The following is a 15,379-nucleotide window of genomic DNA, read 5'->3' on the forward strand; positions in this document are numbered from 1 at the left end:
GGCTGACATTCATATCTGTGATCTCAATAGAAAGGAGAAAACAACACCAAACAAGATGTGTTTTCTGAAATACACTCCTGAGAAAATTTGGTCAAATGGGCCTACTTTTTTTTAACTGGCACATTTATTAAGATTTACTGTGATGCTTTTTCTTTTTTGGTGCAGAAATGTCACGAACAAGGGACACTTAAGGTAAGGAATTACTATACTAATTATTCAATACTTTCAGCTTAAAGGGTACCGTGTTTTTCAGACTATAACGTGCACCTAAAAACCTAAAATTATCTCAAAAGGCGACAGTGCATCTTATAGTCCGGTGCGCCTTATATATGGATCAATTTATGAATTTGTTGATCCATACTGGTTGTACACAGTGCTCTGCCCAAATTTTCAGTACGTTTTAGTTCAACTAGTAAATTACAAGGTCGCATCGCTTACCAGCATTACGGCAACCGTGGTCAGGGGGCGTCACTGAATAGCTGTTGTACCCGTGAGGCTATTTCATGTCAAAATAGGCTGCTCTGTTAATGTTTCGAGTAAATTTACGGATCGATATGGAAGGGAAACATAGGTAAGCAGTACCAATGTGTTAGATCGAACTTTAGTCAGTTCCGATCATATTTTAAGCCCTCGTTTGAGAAACGCGATTGTTTACACTTTGCTGAGGCTCATGGGAGTTTGCGGGTGGCTAATGCTATAGGGATATCTGCTATACGCACGAGGCGATTTCATGTCAAAATCGGCTGCTCTGTTAATGTTTCGAGTAAATTTACGGATCGATATGGAAGGAAAACATAGGTAAGCAGTACCAAGGTGTTAGATCGAACTTTAGTCAGTTCTGATCATTTTATAGGATAGTTTGAGAAACGCAATTGTTTACAGAGGGCTCATTGGTTATTCGCTAGTGGATGCATATCGCAACCCTAGTCAATCGCAGTTTGTTGCAGTACAGCTTCTATTTTATGCGCCTTATAATCCGGTGCGCCTTATATATGGACAAAGTTTTAAAATGGGCCGTTCATTAAAGGTGCGCCTTTTGGTCCGGAAAATACGGTACCTTTGGTCATTAGCCATATTAACATTTTTGTATTCTACGAATATGGCTTAATCAATTCCCTGAAGTTTATTTAAAAAAAGCAACTCATGTAGGGAAAAAAAAATGGCTTTTAGTACCGTAATTTTCGGACTATAAATCCCGTTTTTTTTTTTCATAGTTTGTGGGATGGGGGGGCGGCTTATACTCAGGAGCGACTTATATGTGATTTTTTTCACAAATTTTCAAAACTCAAAAATCCGCGATGTAGTGAAACCGCAATAAACGAACCGCGATGTAGCAAGGGATTACAGTCATCCCTCCTACTTCGCGGCTTCAACTATCGCGGCTTCGCTGTATCGCGGGTTTTCAAAAATAAATTAATGATTTTATCGCACAAATTTCATCATTTCACGAGGTTTCGCGGCCACTTGAGTTTCTTCATTTTCCTTTAATAATGATAGCTTATGTTTAAAAGTCGTTTTCTTGTTTTGAAATGACTAAATTAAAGAGTCAGTACAGTATACTTTATCGTCACATGTGACTTCAGGGCGTTCTCTCTGTTGTATATTTAGATGTTGTATATTTTGGACTAACTCATGTTCCGTAGTGGGAAAACCCCGGATGTGGGAGGGGGAGCTTCGGGGACGTTCAGTGTTGTGATGTACGGCCAGTGAACTGACTGTGATGAAAGGAATAAAGCAGTATCCATCACGTCGTTGTCCGAACCATGCTTGCTACATCAGAACCTGGAAAATAGTAAAGATATAACACTCTCCACCGGCGGTGGCCTTCATCTGGACATAGCAATACACTGTTAGTCTCGTCGCTAAGGCATGAATGCGGAGCGCACAGTCCATTGATATGAAAGTCCCCTAGCAGCGAGCTGGTTGATGTCAGCGATAAAAATAGAATATCTTCCAAGAATAGCTCAAAAAAATCTAGTTTCTATTTCGCGGAAATTCCCATTTCGCGGGTGGGTCTGGAACGTAACCCCCGCGAAGTAGGAGGAATTACTGTACTGTCATTTAAACTGCAAGTGACGTCACCGCGCAGCGGTTGTTTACATAAAGAACAAAGGATTCAATCACGGGATGACGAAGGGCCCCGCGTTTGAAGGATTTAATGATTTGGAGTGACACAAGGTTTGAAAAATGTATTTATGTTATAGTTATTTGATATATTTTATTTCGTGTAGCAACTTGTATATGTTTTTATCGTTACAGTTCAGTAGTTGTTGGGTCGTTGAACTCTTGTTTTGTTAAATGAACACCCACGTCTTTCCTGGTACTTTGTTAACGCTACAATATAGTTATATACTAGATCTGTGCGGCGCGCGCGCGGCGTTGTTGACATAAAGGACGAGGAATTTGATCGATGGATTTAATGATTAGGAGTGACACAGATGGTTTGATAATATTATTTGAAATATATTTTCTATATCGTTATATGGGTCTGTGGAATAATTAGAAATGCAATTTACAATGAGTCCGACGTCAGCGGCGCGGCGCATATGCGGCGATCGATGGATTTAATGAATTAAAGTAACACAGATGGTTTGATAAACGTGTTATTTATGTAATACTTATTTGAATAACTCTGAATGTTACGTCAGGCCCGTTCTCAGCTCCTCGTTTGTGTATATGTCACGTTAGCATACCGTATCGTTTAGCCTGTTGTTGCTGGTTCATATCTGTTCTTGGTGTCGGATTTTGACAAATTAATTTGCCCCAAAAATGCGACTTATACCCCGGTGCTCTTTTTTTCTCGTTTATTTTTTCACTTTATTGTGCATTTTATGGCTGGTGCGATTTATAATCCGGAGCGATTTATAGTCCGAAAATTACGGTAAATCTGACATGGAAATACTGGGAGCATCCATGTTGCTTAGTTTTTGGCCCGGATCAGGCAGCTGCGTAACGTCTGCAAGTTGATAGCATCTTGGCTGGTGTTGGAATTTATTTCTCAATCAACATAAACTCAAGTTAGTAATCTGACTCCAATTTGTGACCTTACCCAACTGCCACTCATCCAACAATATGCGCGCTCGTTCTGCAATAGAAAGGTATCAGGAAGCCGGCATTTTCACACACGAGTGGATTTATTCCTAACACACAGATCTAATACAAGCACCTGGGTCTCGGGTCCCTCTCAATACAGCTCTATACGCCTCTGTTGCCACCAGCAGACGTACTCTCCATCCGAGTTGCCCAGCAATGATTTATACTACACAATATGCAAATGGCACAGCAACAAGGCATCCTAGCATTATTCTATTGGCTATGTGTATACTGCAGTTAACTTTAGCTTGCTCTCATTGGTCTTTCTTCCCCTGGAGAATCACTTGCTGGCTCCTCCTGGTTGTGGTTTTCTCACATTTGTTGTGAACCAGCTGCCTCTGGGTTATCTTGTCTCTGCATCCTTCTTGCGGTTAACACCGTTTGTTCTGAAACGTTCCATTCTTGCAACACCCTTGCACCACACATCTTATTTTGTTCCACCTGTCACACACTCAGCACTTCAGCACACCTTTTTCACACTTTCATACACAGGATGTTAGCAACTACTTTAAGCTCAAACTCTTATGTTCCTTTACTGGCTCCAATCTCGTCCCCAGCGTTGGTGCAGTGCCAACAATTTTTGCCCATAAACAGAGGAAAACTGATGCGAAAAGGCAGCAGTGTCATGAAAAGAGATCCCAGAGAAAAAACATTGCCGTTCTGAGACAGGTATGTATCGGTGATAAGCAGTTTTTGTCCCCAATTTTGATAAATTACTGCACGATTATTATGGTTTCTTTACATTGGTTTTCCATCATGGCGGGCAAGCGCATTTTCCCAGGGAAGTCAGTTTCCTGTTAAGTTTAGTAACGGCTATGATCAATTGGTCTTTTAAGTAAATGTTTGGAAGTTGATTTGTATAATACAGGGATGAGAATGGCAAATGTGAAAAAGCACGGAAAAGTAGCTGGGGGGGAGGAAATACGCTGTCGCGGCGGCCCGGGGAATGGCCACGAGAGTCGCCAAGGCTAACGTTGCCCGGCCAGCCAGCCAGCCGGCCGCTCCCCCGCATATATAAAAAAATAATTTTCTCAACGGATTTACACGATTCACTAAAATACTTTCGACGGAAAAAAACACGGAGATCCGTGGGAAATTCTCATTCCTGTGTACTAGAATACTTGTCAACCTTTTCTACAGAACATCTAATCGTTGTATTCATTTATTCCTACATCATTACTCACATTACCCTTAAATTTCAACATAATCTATAAAGGTAGTATATAGGCCTGATTGGGGCGCCCCAAAACGGCGCCATATTTCTTCCCCAGTTAGCAAACGTGCCGGTCAAACGGCAATGTTTCAGGCTAGATGTCTCTTGTCCCTAAGAGGTATTGTGTTCTTTCTTTTTTGATATTGTACATTTACTTTATACTAAATCACTGCCTGCATTATACAGGTTGACCAAAGGTACCCTTTAAGGCACAACGATTGATTGCGTTTGCAATATAATTGCTATTTGTTAAAACACTATGCTAATTACAAAGGCTTAAAACACTATATTCTAATAATAAAGGCTGCAATTTGACTTGACTGTCATTGACATTGGCTTTGGGGTGGGGCTTCGAGCCAGCACAGACAGCAACACTATCTCCCGACTGACTCACGATGTCCACAGTCATGGTCAGCAATACCCAATTGCCAACATACACAGTGCTAACAGTGCACTGCTTCAGCAACCACCGAAGCCGCGTTTAGTACGGCCATCCGTTATCTGTCATTTGCCTCCTAAAAGAAAGACACCCATTGACTTTGATCCTTGCCCTTAGGGTCAAATAAAGATTTGTTATGATTCCTTCAAATGTATGATGAAATCCGAACTGCTCGATGATGCTAAAAAAGAAAGCAGTTCACAGAACCAAAGGCCTAGTCTGCATCTAGCCCCACCAATGCTGTCTCCGGATTCAATCTCTTTATGTGATAATCACTTGTAAAGTCCTTTTAATGTCTTGAGTCTGTCTCCCTCGTGCAAATCCTGATTGATCAAGGTCAATAAATCCTGATAGCAAGCGCTTTACCCTTTTAGGTAGTATATGGATGAAGATTTTATAATCTTGATTCAGAACGCTTACCGATCTATAGCTGCTGCATTCCTCTCTGTCCCTCCCTTCTTTCAGGATCACTGCTACTTTCCACAAGGGCAATACCGTCCAATATTAATAAAATATTGACTGCAACATAGATTAAAATTCATTTATTAATGACCACACAACAAGTTGGTGGAATTTGTTTCCAGTACAGAAGGTTATGCTCAACATCTGTGTCAACACAATACAATACAAACAATAAATAGACGGATATACATTGAAACATCAATTAATGATTAGGTTTAGAGTTCGTACAGCTGTTGGGAAAATACTGTTTTTGAATCTGACTGATTTCGTTGGCAAGGACCTGTAGCGTCTTCCAGTTGGCGACAGTCTGAACAGGTAATATGAAGGATGAGTGGTCAGAGGTGATTTTTACTGTCCGTTGTGTGATGCGTCTATGGTACAGTGTGTCAATGGAAGGGAGGGTGTGATCTGTGATTTTAGATGATTTGTCATTTATATGTTGTAGTTTTTTGCGTGAATGGGAGTCCAAATTTCCATACCACACTATTATGGAATAGGTGAGTATGCGTTGAATGAGGGCGGTGTAAAACTGAAGCAGGATGTTGTACCTGACTCAGATTTTTTTTAGTTATCTTAGTAAAAATAATCTTTCATTGACGTTTTTGTAGATTTGGTTTGAATGCAGGCGGCTTGGTGGCGCACTGGTTAGCACGACCACCTCACAGTTAGGAGAGTGCGGGTTCAAATCCAACTCTGGCCCTCCCTGTGTGGAGTTTGCATCTTTTCCCCGGGCCCGCGTGGATTTTCTCTGCGCACTCTGGTTTCCTCCCATATCTCATAAAGGCCGATTGGACACTCCAAATTGTCCTTAGGTGTGAGTACGAATGCAAATGGTTGTTCGTCTCTGTTTGCCCTGCGATTGGCTGGCAACCAGTTCAAGGTGTCCCCCGCCTACTGCCCGATGACTGCTGGGATAGGCTCCAGCACGCCCGCGACCCTCGTGCGGACAAGCAGTACAGATAATGGATGGACGCAGTGTAATTTTTCAAGTGTCTGTGCAAACACACTAGCTCTCTGTGGACCACTGTGTGCAACACCAGATTAAATAAATAAATAAATAAATAAATACATTTTGTTTTGTGTGACAGCTCGTTCCTTTTCTGTCAGTCTTTTGCGCTCCCTCGCAAAAATGTACCGATCCCCTGTCCCACCCTTAGTCGGTGTACAATTCCAACAGCTTTCAAATGACATTTCTGCTGAATGTGACGCTTGAGGTAGTCCATCTTCCATTCCTTCCATTTTTTTCCCTCTGTAAACTCACCCGCACTTTTGGCTGCACTGCATGTTTTGCAGAGAAGACCTTTTTCATTCAAAAAAGAGAAAATCTCACCCAGTTTCCTCTTGTACATGCACACACTCCAACAGACATTTAATCTTAAAAGAACTGTCGCATATCTTATTTACTTTGGCTTGGCGAGTGGATGTGTTGCTGCTCATTTGTTTCGCCATGATTAGCTAATTTAGCATGTGCCTCGCTTGACTGCGCCGCACTGTCATTAGCTAGTTAACCTGTCGCACGGATGGGCAGGACACATTCAGGTACTGTCAATCCTATGATTGGCTGTGTAGTGTAAGTGAACCATAAATTATTGGCTGGACACCTGTCAATTACTGATTTACACTACAAAAAGGCACTGAAAGAAAAGCATTCGTCCACTTAATTAGATTAGATTGTCTAACATTAGATATTAATCAATCAGTTTATGTTGGATTTTATTTTGTGCTCAGCGTGGAGTTTCTTGTGTGCAGAGACTGCTCGACCAGTGCGCAATTGCGCAGCTGCGCAACTTAGCCGGAACGGATGGATGGATGGATGGATGGATGGTTTGAATGCTGTTTCCATTTGAATGTGTTATTGATGTGTGTACCTAGGAGTTTGAATGAGTCACTTATGGTGATGGGCTGAGTGGCGATGGAAATGGGGGTTTGTGAGTGGGTGAGTGTGAAAAGTCGACTGAGTTCCTGTGTTTTTGGTGTGTAGAGCTTTAGGTTGTTTTGGCACAAAGTGACTGCTTGGGTGACCTGTTCATGCTAATGTTATTCATTATTGTTGGTGATGAGACCAATTGTCATGTCGTCTGCATATTTGAGGATGGAGACTGAGCTAAGGGTGGATATGAGGATATTTGAGTCGATTGAGAAAACCCATGGGGAAAGAACACGAGCCTGAGGGGCCTGTCCTGACTCTGTGTTCTTTGTGACGGAAAGTTATGGATCCAGTGGGAGAGAGTGGTGCCAATGCCTATGTCCATGAAGAGGTTGACCGGGTTGATTCTGTTAAAAGCAGAGCTGAAGTCAATGAATAATATCCGGGCAGAGGTGTGGGGAGATTCCAGGTGTGTGATGTAGTAAATGTAGTCGCCATTGATAAATAAATACTACCATTTCTGCAAGTCTGTAAAGTTGTTTTTTTGTGGCTTCCACCACACAGAGATGTAATAAGCAGGCATACTATGTAGACCGATGAACCAATCAGAGGACATTACGTTTTACATAGATCAGGCGGTAAACCAATCAGAGGACTTCACGTAACATTTAGAGTACGTACTTCTGCCGCCATTAATAAATGAATACAATCATTTGTGCAAACAAAACAGCATTTAAACCCTCCAAAATGGCATGGACAAAGAGACATGCTTACGAGGTACAATACAAGCTTCCCGTAAAGCCAGGATCATTGCCGAAGAGCAACGTGACGACGACGAGACAATGACTAGGGAAATTGGAATGTCAGATGGGAAACTTGTCCAACTGTTTAATTTGGATACAGAAGATGAGCACTTGGACGGATTTGCGTATGAATATTGATCAACAATAATGTGAGTACAGTAGAGTACATGGTTAAACCGTAGAATAAAGTACAAGCGAACTCACTTTCTTGCGTCCCGTGACGTTTTTCTTTTCACGGTAAATCATGGCATGCATGCGCCCTGTGATGCGATGCGCCCTTTGTGTGTGTTAAATACAGTAATGGCACACACAACTGAGACTGCGCCTTTTAGTACAGTGCACCCTTTGGTCGTGAATGTACGGTAAAGATGGTGGCTTGCTGGGCTGCACAGTTTCAGGACAGCTGGGCCGATACCATCAAGCCCCGCCGTTTTCCTGTTTTTATTTTCATTAAAGAATGCTCTGACCTCCTTCTCCTCAATAAGGAACTGAGGTAATGGTGGGGGTGGAGGGGCGGAGGGAAAATTGAGGGGATAGGCTGATCGAACCTGCCATAAATGTTTAGTGAGTCTGGTAAGTTACTGTCAGTGTCTGGTAAACGGGTTGGGCTTGTTTTGTAGTTAGTCATGCTTTTTAATTTGTGCCAGATTGATTGTCTCATTTGATTGTATTTGCTGTTCTAAATTTTGTGCATATTTGGATTTGGCCTTTCTTACAACCGATCTAAGTTTGTATTTGGCCTTGCTGTATTCCTTATTTCCCTCAAAATAAGCAGTATTCTTTTCATTGTGGAGTTTGTGTTTTGTGAACCATGGCTTGTCATTGTTGTGTATTTCAACTGTTTTGGTGGGGATGCACATCTCCACACAAAAATTGACGTATGACGTCACTGTCCCTCTCAACTCGCCCAGACTGGTCGCAGCTCCAGTGGCAATGGGTCACAATTTGTGCACTCAAAGCAGCCTCTGAAGGTGTCGATGCAGGTGCTGAACCACCACGGGACAGTTTTAGATTTTCTGCTGTTGGATTTAAATATTCCCATGGGCTCACCACCTGTAGGAGGGGCCAAAGAGGTCGGGTGCAAAGTTAGCTTGGTGGCGGCCAAAAGCGGTCCGATCCCCGGCTGCAGAAGCTGGCTCTTGGGATATGGAATGTCACCTCTCTGGCTGGAAAGGAGCCTGAGCTGGTGTGTGAGGCAGAAATGTTCCAACTAGACAGTCGGACTTGCCTCCACACACAGTTTGGGTTCTGGTACAAGCCCTCTTGAGAGGGTTGGACTCTCTTCCACTCTGGAGTTGCCTACGGTGAGAGGTGTCTAGCAGGTCTGGGCATACAGCGTCTCAGAAGAGGCAGTGCACCGTCAACACTGTTTACAGTGATGGCCTGCTGCTGACCTCGACTCGGGACGTCCTGAGTTAGTGGGGAGAATGCTTTGAAGAAGACATCAATTCCACAGACACGCCTTCCATTGTGGAAGCATTGCCTGGAGACTCTGAGGCGGACTTTCCAACCTCCAAGGTCGAAGTCACTGAGGCAGTTAAAAAACTCCTCGGGGACAAGGCCCCAGGGGTGGATGAGATCCACCTGGAGTTCTTAAAGGCTCTGGATGTTATGGGGCTATCCTTCCTGACACGCCTCTGTAACATTCCGTGGACATCGGAGACAGTGCCTCTGGTTTGGGAGACTGGGGTGGTGGTTCCTGTTAGAGATGTTCCGACTCTAACTTATTGAGCAAGAATCACACAGGAGACAGTACGCCCTTTGAACACTTGCACGTGGAGAATTAATTCTGCAAGTGGAGAATTTGTTCGTTGCTGTTGACACAGCACTGTCCGAACAAAGTCTGCCGTTGCATTCATGCAAGACAGTATTTATTGAGAGAAGAAGGGTGGGGGTGACAATTTACATGTGTGGTGGCCAAGGTGGGGGTGAAACACCTGGCCTCTGATCACATAATAGCGGGGGATGTTTTACGATGTTGAGTAGACAAAACAACTTTGATTGCGTCTTCTACAATTGGTCAATCAGTGCAAAGGATCTTAGCACTTTGTTCTACTACTTTGTTAAGACAGGACAAGCTTAGGTTAATTATTACTGATTACATTCCAACATAATATGATCAACCTAATCTATTCAACCCTAACAGTTCCCCTCTTTAAGAAGGGCGACCGGAGGGTGTGTTCCAACTACAGAGGAATCACACCTCACGGGAGTTCACTCAACCAGTCTACATGTGTTTTGTGGACTTGGAGAAGGAGTTCAAACGTGTCCCTCTGGAAGTTCTGCGAAGGGTGCTTCAGGAGTAAGGGGTGCCGAACCAACTGATAAGGGCGGTTCGGTTCCTGTATCATCAATGCCAGAGTTAAGTCCTTATTTCTGGCAAGAAGTTGGATTCGTACCCAGTGAGGGGTGGACTCCGCCAAGGCTGCTCTTTGTCTTCGATTCTGTTCATAACTTTTATGGACAGAATTTCGAGGCGCAGCCGAGGCGTTGAGGGTGTCAGGTTTGGGGACCTCCGCATCTCTGCTTTTTGCAAACGACGTGGTGCTGTTGACTTCTTCAAGCCGTTATCTAAAGCTCTCACTGGAGCTGTTCGCAGCCGAGTGTGAAGCAGTCGGGATAAGGGTCAGCACTTCCAAATCTGAGTCCATGGTCCTTGGTTGGAAAAGGGTGAAATGCCCTCTCCGGATCGGGGATGAGATCCTGCCCCAAGCGGAAAAGTTCAAGTATGTTGGGGTCTTGTTCACGTGCGAGGGTAGGATGGAGCGTGAGATCGACAGGCGGATCGTTGCAGCGTCGGCAGTAATGCGGACTCTGTACCGGTCCGTCGTGGTGAAGAGAGAGCTGAGCTAAAAGGCAAAGCTCTCAATTTACCGATCGATCTACGCTCCTACCCTCACCTATGGTCACAAGCTATTGGTCGTAACCCAAAGAATGAATTTCCGGATACAAGCGGCCAAAATGAGTTTTCTCCGTAGGTTATCCGGGCTCTGCCTTAGAGATAGGGTGAGAAGCTCGGTCATCCGGGAGGGACTCGGAGTTGAGCCACTACTCCACTTTGAGAGAATCCAGATGTGGGGGCTCAGGCATCTCATCTGGATGCCTCCCTGGGGAGGTGTTCCGGGCATGTCCCACCGACAGGAGACCCCATGGACGACCAAGGACGCGCTAGAGAGACTATGTCTCTCAGCTGGCCTGGGAAAGTCTTGGGATCCCCCGGGATGAGCTGGACGAAGTGGCTGGGGAGAGGAACGTTTGGGAGTCCCTCATAAAGCTGCTGCCCCCGTAACCCGACCCCAAATAAGTGGAAGAAGATGGATGGATTTAAGATTCTGTCGGTGTTTTGGGATGAGCAAAAGCATGGCGTGGTCCAACCTCTGCAGCAAAGCCCTCAGGAAGGAGCGGTAGGCACCGCTTTTCGAGATGTAGTAGTGGTCCAGGGTGTTAGTGCCTCTACTCGAACAGGTGACTTGTTGGACAAAGTTGCGAAAGACTGCTGACAGGTTGACGTGGTTGAAGTCACCAAGTGCCACTGCAATCGCTTCAGGATGAGAACGTTCCACAGAGGAGATGAAAGTTGTCGACGTGGTTTAGGGAGAAGCTGGGTGGGGTAACAGGTCAGACAGTGTGGTCCAGCCAGATCTCAGTGAGGCACAGGCCAGAGCAGTCCCTATTATCCTTGTTCATTTGTAGTAGAAGTTCACCCATTTTACACAGCTCAAAAAATTAAAGGAACACTTTGAAAAAACATCAGATTTCAATGGTGAAAAATTTATTTGGGATATCTATACTGATATGGACAGTTTCATGTCTCAGGAACAAAAGGATGCCACATCGTTTGATGGAAATAAAAGTTTTCAGCCTACAGAGGGCTCAGTATATAGACACCCCCAAAATCAAAGTGTACAAATGATGTGGCAGGCTCGTCCATTTTGCCTAAATTCAATTTCTGCAATTCAAAACTCTTTTCAATATCTTGTGTGGTCACCACGTGCTTGTATGCATGCTTGACAACATTGCGGCATGCTCCTAATGAGACGACGGATGGTGTCTTGTGGGATGTCCTCCCAGATCTGTCTAAGGGCATCAGGGAGCTCCGGTAAAGTCTGAGGAGCAACCTGGCGGCGACTGATGGACCGAAACATTATGTCCCAGAGGTGTTCTATCGGGTTTAGATTAGGTGATCGTGAGGGTCATTCAATTGTGTCAATTCCTTCATCCTCCAGATACTGTCTGCATACTCTTGCCACATGAGGCATTGTCGTGGATCAGGAGGAACCCAGGACGCACTGCACCAGCGTAGGGTCTGACCATGGGTGCAAGGATTTCATACCTAATAACAGTCAGACTGCCGTTCTCTAGCCTGTCTTTTCGTCCCTCCATGGAAATGTTTCTCCAGACTATCACTGACCCACCACCGAAACGGTCATGCTGAATGATGTTGCAGGCAGCATAGCGCTCTCCTTGGCTTCTCCAGACCCTTTCACGTGTATCACAGGTGCTCAGGGTAAACCTGCTCTCATCTGTGAAAAGCACAGGGCGCCAGTGGCGGACTTGCCAATTCTGGTTTTCTGTGGCAAATGCCAATCGAGCTCCACAATGCTGAGCAGTGAGCACAGGGCAGACTACAGTACGTCGTGCCCTGAGACCACCCTCGTGAAATCTGTTTCTGACTGTTTGGGCAGAGACATTCACACCAGTAGCCTGCTGGAGGTCAATCTGTATGGCTCGGGCAGTGCTCAACCTGTTCCTCCTCGCACAAAGCAGCAGATATCGGTCCCGCTGATGGGATGAGGACCGTCTACGGCCCTGTGCAGCTCTCCTAGAGTAACTGCCTGTCTCCTGGAATCTCCTCCATGCTCTGGAGATTTTACTGGGAGACACATCAAATCTTCTTGCAACAGCACACATGGATGTGCCATCCTGGAGGAGTTGGACAATCTGCGCAACTTCAGGAGGGTTAAGAAATCGCCTCATGCTACCGGTCGTGACAATGACTAGCTAAAGCCAACACTTGTGGAAAAACAGTTAAAAAAGATCAAGAGGGAGGAGCTTGAAATGGCCTCCACCTGCAAAACCAGTTCTGTTTTGGGGACCATCTTGTTGTTGCCCCTCTAGTGCACCTGTTGTTAATTCCATCAACACCAATGCAGCTGAAAGTGATTACCAATGCCCTCTGCCACGTACCTGACCAAAACCTTATCAGAAAAGTGTAATTGAATTCATGCCATATCCTGATAAAAAAACGTTCCTTTAAATTTTTTGAGCAGTGTATAATATTGCTCAAAGTATTCAGTTTGTAATACATCATGTTTGTAGTACTTTAATTTTATGAATTGTGTTCTCCTCTGCTGTTTCTTTAGTCTATATGCTAATAATTTATCGGCTTTCCCACCTCCTTCAATAGTTTCTCTGCTGTGTGAAGATTAATTTCTTTAATATGTCTGTCTGATATATTTTGTTTAATTTGTTCTTCATCTCAGTGATTTGTTCTCTAATCATGGGGTCATTCATACCCTTGTGTTTTTCTTCCTTCTGTAACCATGTCCAACGCCTCTCGACCACCACCTTCTTCAGATGAGCCTCTTATCCTATTAGTTTGTCTCTAACCACCGCCTTGTAAGCATCCCACAATATTAGAGGGAAAGTCTCCCAATTGTCGTTGTGTTTCAGATATTCACTAGTTTTCCTTAATTTGTTCTCTCATATGATTCAATACATTATTTAGCCTCCGCAAGATATCTCGCTGACACTGATCTAAATTTATTTTCAGATATACTGGGCTGTGGTCCGAGAGATCCGTGATACCAATGTCACACTCAATTACCCTGTTTAAATCTACCTATAATCTATCTATAATCTTGGTATCTTCTGGACCTGGAGAAGGCGTTCGACCGTGTCCCTCGGGGAGTTCAGTGGGGGTTGCTTCGGAAGTACGGTGTGCCAAACCAACTGATAAAGGCGGTTCGGTCCCTGTATCGTCGATGCCAGAGTTTTGTTTTTATTTCCGGCAGTAAATCGGATTTTTTCCCAGTGGGGGTTGAACTTCGCCAAGGCTGCCCTTTGCCACCGATTCTGTTCATAACTTTTATGGACAGAATTTCTAGGTGTAGCCAAGGCGTTGAAGATGTCCGGTTTGGTGATGTCAGCATTGCATCTCTGCTTTTTGCAGACGGCGTGGTGCTGTTGACTTTTTCAAGCTGTGATCTCCAGCTCTCACTGGAGCGGTTCGCAGTTGAGTGTGAAGCGGTCGGCATGAGGGTTAGCACCTCCAAATCTGAGTCCATGGTCCTCGGTCGGAAAAGAGTGGAATGCCCACTCTGGATCGGGGATGAGATCCTGCCCCAAGTGGAAGTTCAAGTATCTTTGGGTCTTGTTCACGAGCGAGGGCAGGATTGAGCGTGATATCGACAGGCGGATCGGTGCAGCATCTGCTGTGATGTGGACTCTGTACTGGTGTCATGGTGAAGAGGGAGCTGAGCCAAAACGCGAAGCTCTCAATTTACCGGTCGATATATGCTCCTACCCTCACATATGGTCATGAACTATGGGTCATGACCAAAAGGACAAGATTCTGGATACAAGCGGCCGAAATGAGTTTCCTCCGCAGGGTGTCCGGGCTCTCCCTTAGAAATAGGGTGAGAAGCTCGGTAATCTGGGAGGGACTCTGAGGTGTTGCGGGTATGTCCCACCGGCAGAAGACCCCGTGGACGACCCAGGACACACTGGAGAGACTGTCTCTCGGGTGGCCCGAGAATTCCCTGGGATCCCCCGGGATGAGCTGGACGAAGTGGCTGGGGAGAGGGAAATCTAGGCATCCCTCCTAAAGCTTCTGCCCCGGCGACCCGACCCTGGATAAGCGGAAGTAGATTGATGGAGGGGTGGATGGATGGTATCTTGTCTGTTTGGTGGTCCCTTGATCCGCTGCTGGTACGCCAGGTGAAGCGATGTATCTTCTCCAGCACTGAATCCGGACTTTTGATGACATGCCCCTTTTCACCATGTCATCCGTAGCTTCCTCTGCCGAGTTGTAAAGCACCAGTCCATCTGCGTAGAACACTCATCTTGGCCGGGAATGGGGTTTGGAACCTGGTGCTATTGTCCTTTAGCACTTTATTCGCTTTGGCATATTTCCGGTGTCGTTTTAACACATTCGGCACGTAGTCATGGTCCAAGTAAATTTTTTTCTCATCCAGCTGGAAGCCCCGCTTTTGCCATGCCAACTTCAGCAGCTTTTTTTTTTTCTTTCTGTAGCTCAACCTCGATGACTTGGCTCTGAGTGGTCTAATGCACGGTGTGGTCTTACGATCTGTAATTCAAATGCCTCAGGGAACTCCAATTTTTTTCGCAGCAATCGCTCCAGAAGGACCACCATCGGAGGCGAATTGTTCTAATTTCCCTCTTTTACACCATAGATCTGTATATTCTCCCTTCTGGAACGGCTTTTGAGGTCTGTCAACGTGGCATCCAGGTGGATTTGCAACTATAAATGTTTCGACACT

At 44.9% G+C, this 15,379-nt stretch overlaps 1 protein-coding gene across 3 annotated transcripts in view; it reads left to right on the forward strand.

The window, feature by feature from the left end:
- mtch2 (mitochondrial carrier homolog 2) overlaps positions 1–15,379 on the forward strand; it is a 77,726-nt gene that overhangs the window by 31,059 nt on the left and 31,288 nt on the right. Inside the window, exons 4-5 of one of the 3 annotated variants that reach the window (XM_085908514.1) lie at positions 166–192; positions 3,651–3,762. The exons of 1 other annotated variant lie outside the window; for it this stretch is intronic. In XM_085908514.1, coding sequence (XP_085764640.1) covers positions 166–192; positions 3,651–3,762 — 139 coding nt within the window. The remainder of the gene's footprint in view (positions 1–165; positions 193–3,650; positions 3,763–15,379) is intronic. One more of the 3 variants, XM_085908515.1, reaches the window with a different exon arrangement.

Source organism: Syngnathus leptorhynchus, chromosome 3 (genome assembly GCF_054491065.1).
Source record: "Syngnathus leptorhynchus isolate UIUO chromosome 3, UIUO_Slep, whole genome shotgun sequence".
NCBI lineage: Eukaryota > Metazoa > Chordata > Actinopteri > Syngnathiformes > Syngnathidae > Syngnathus > Syngnathus leptorhynchus.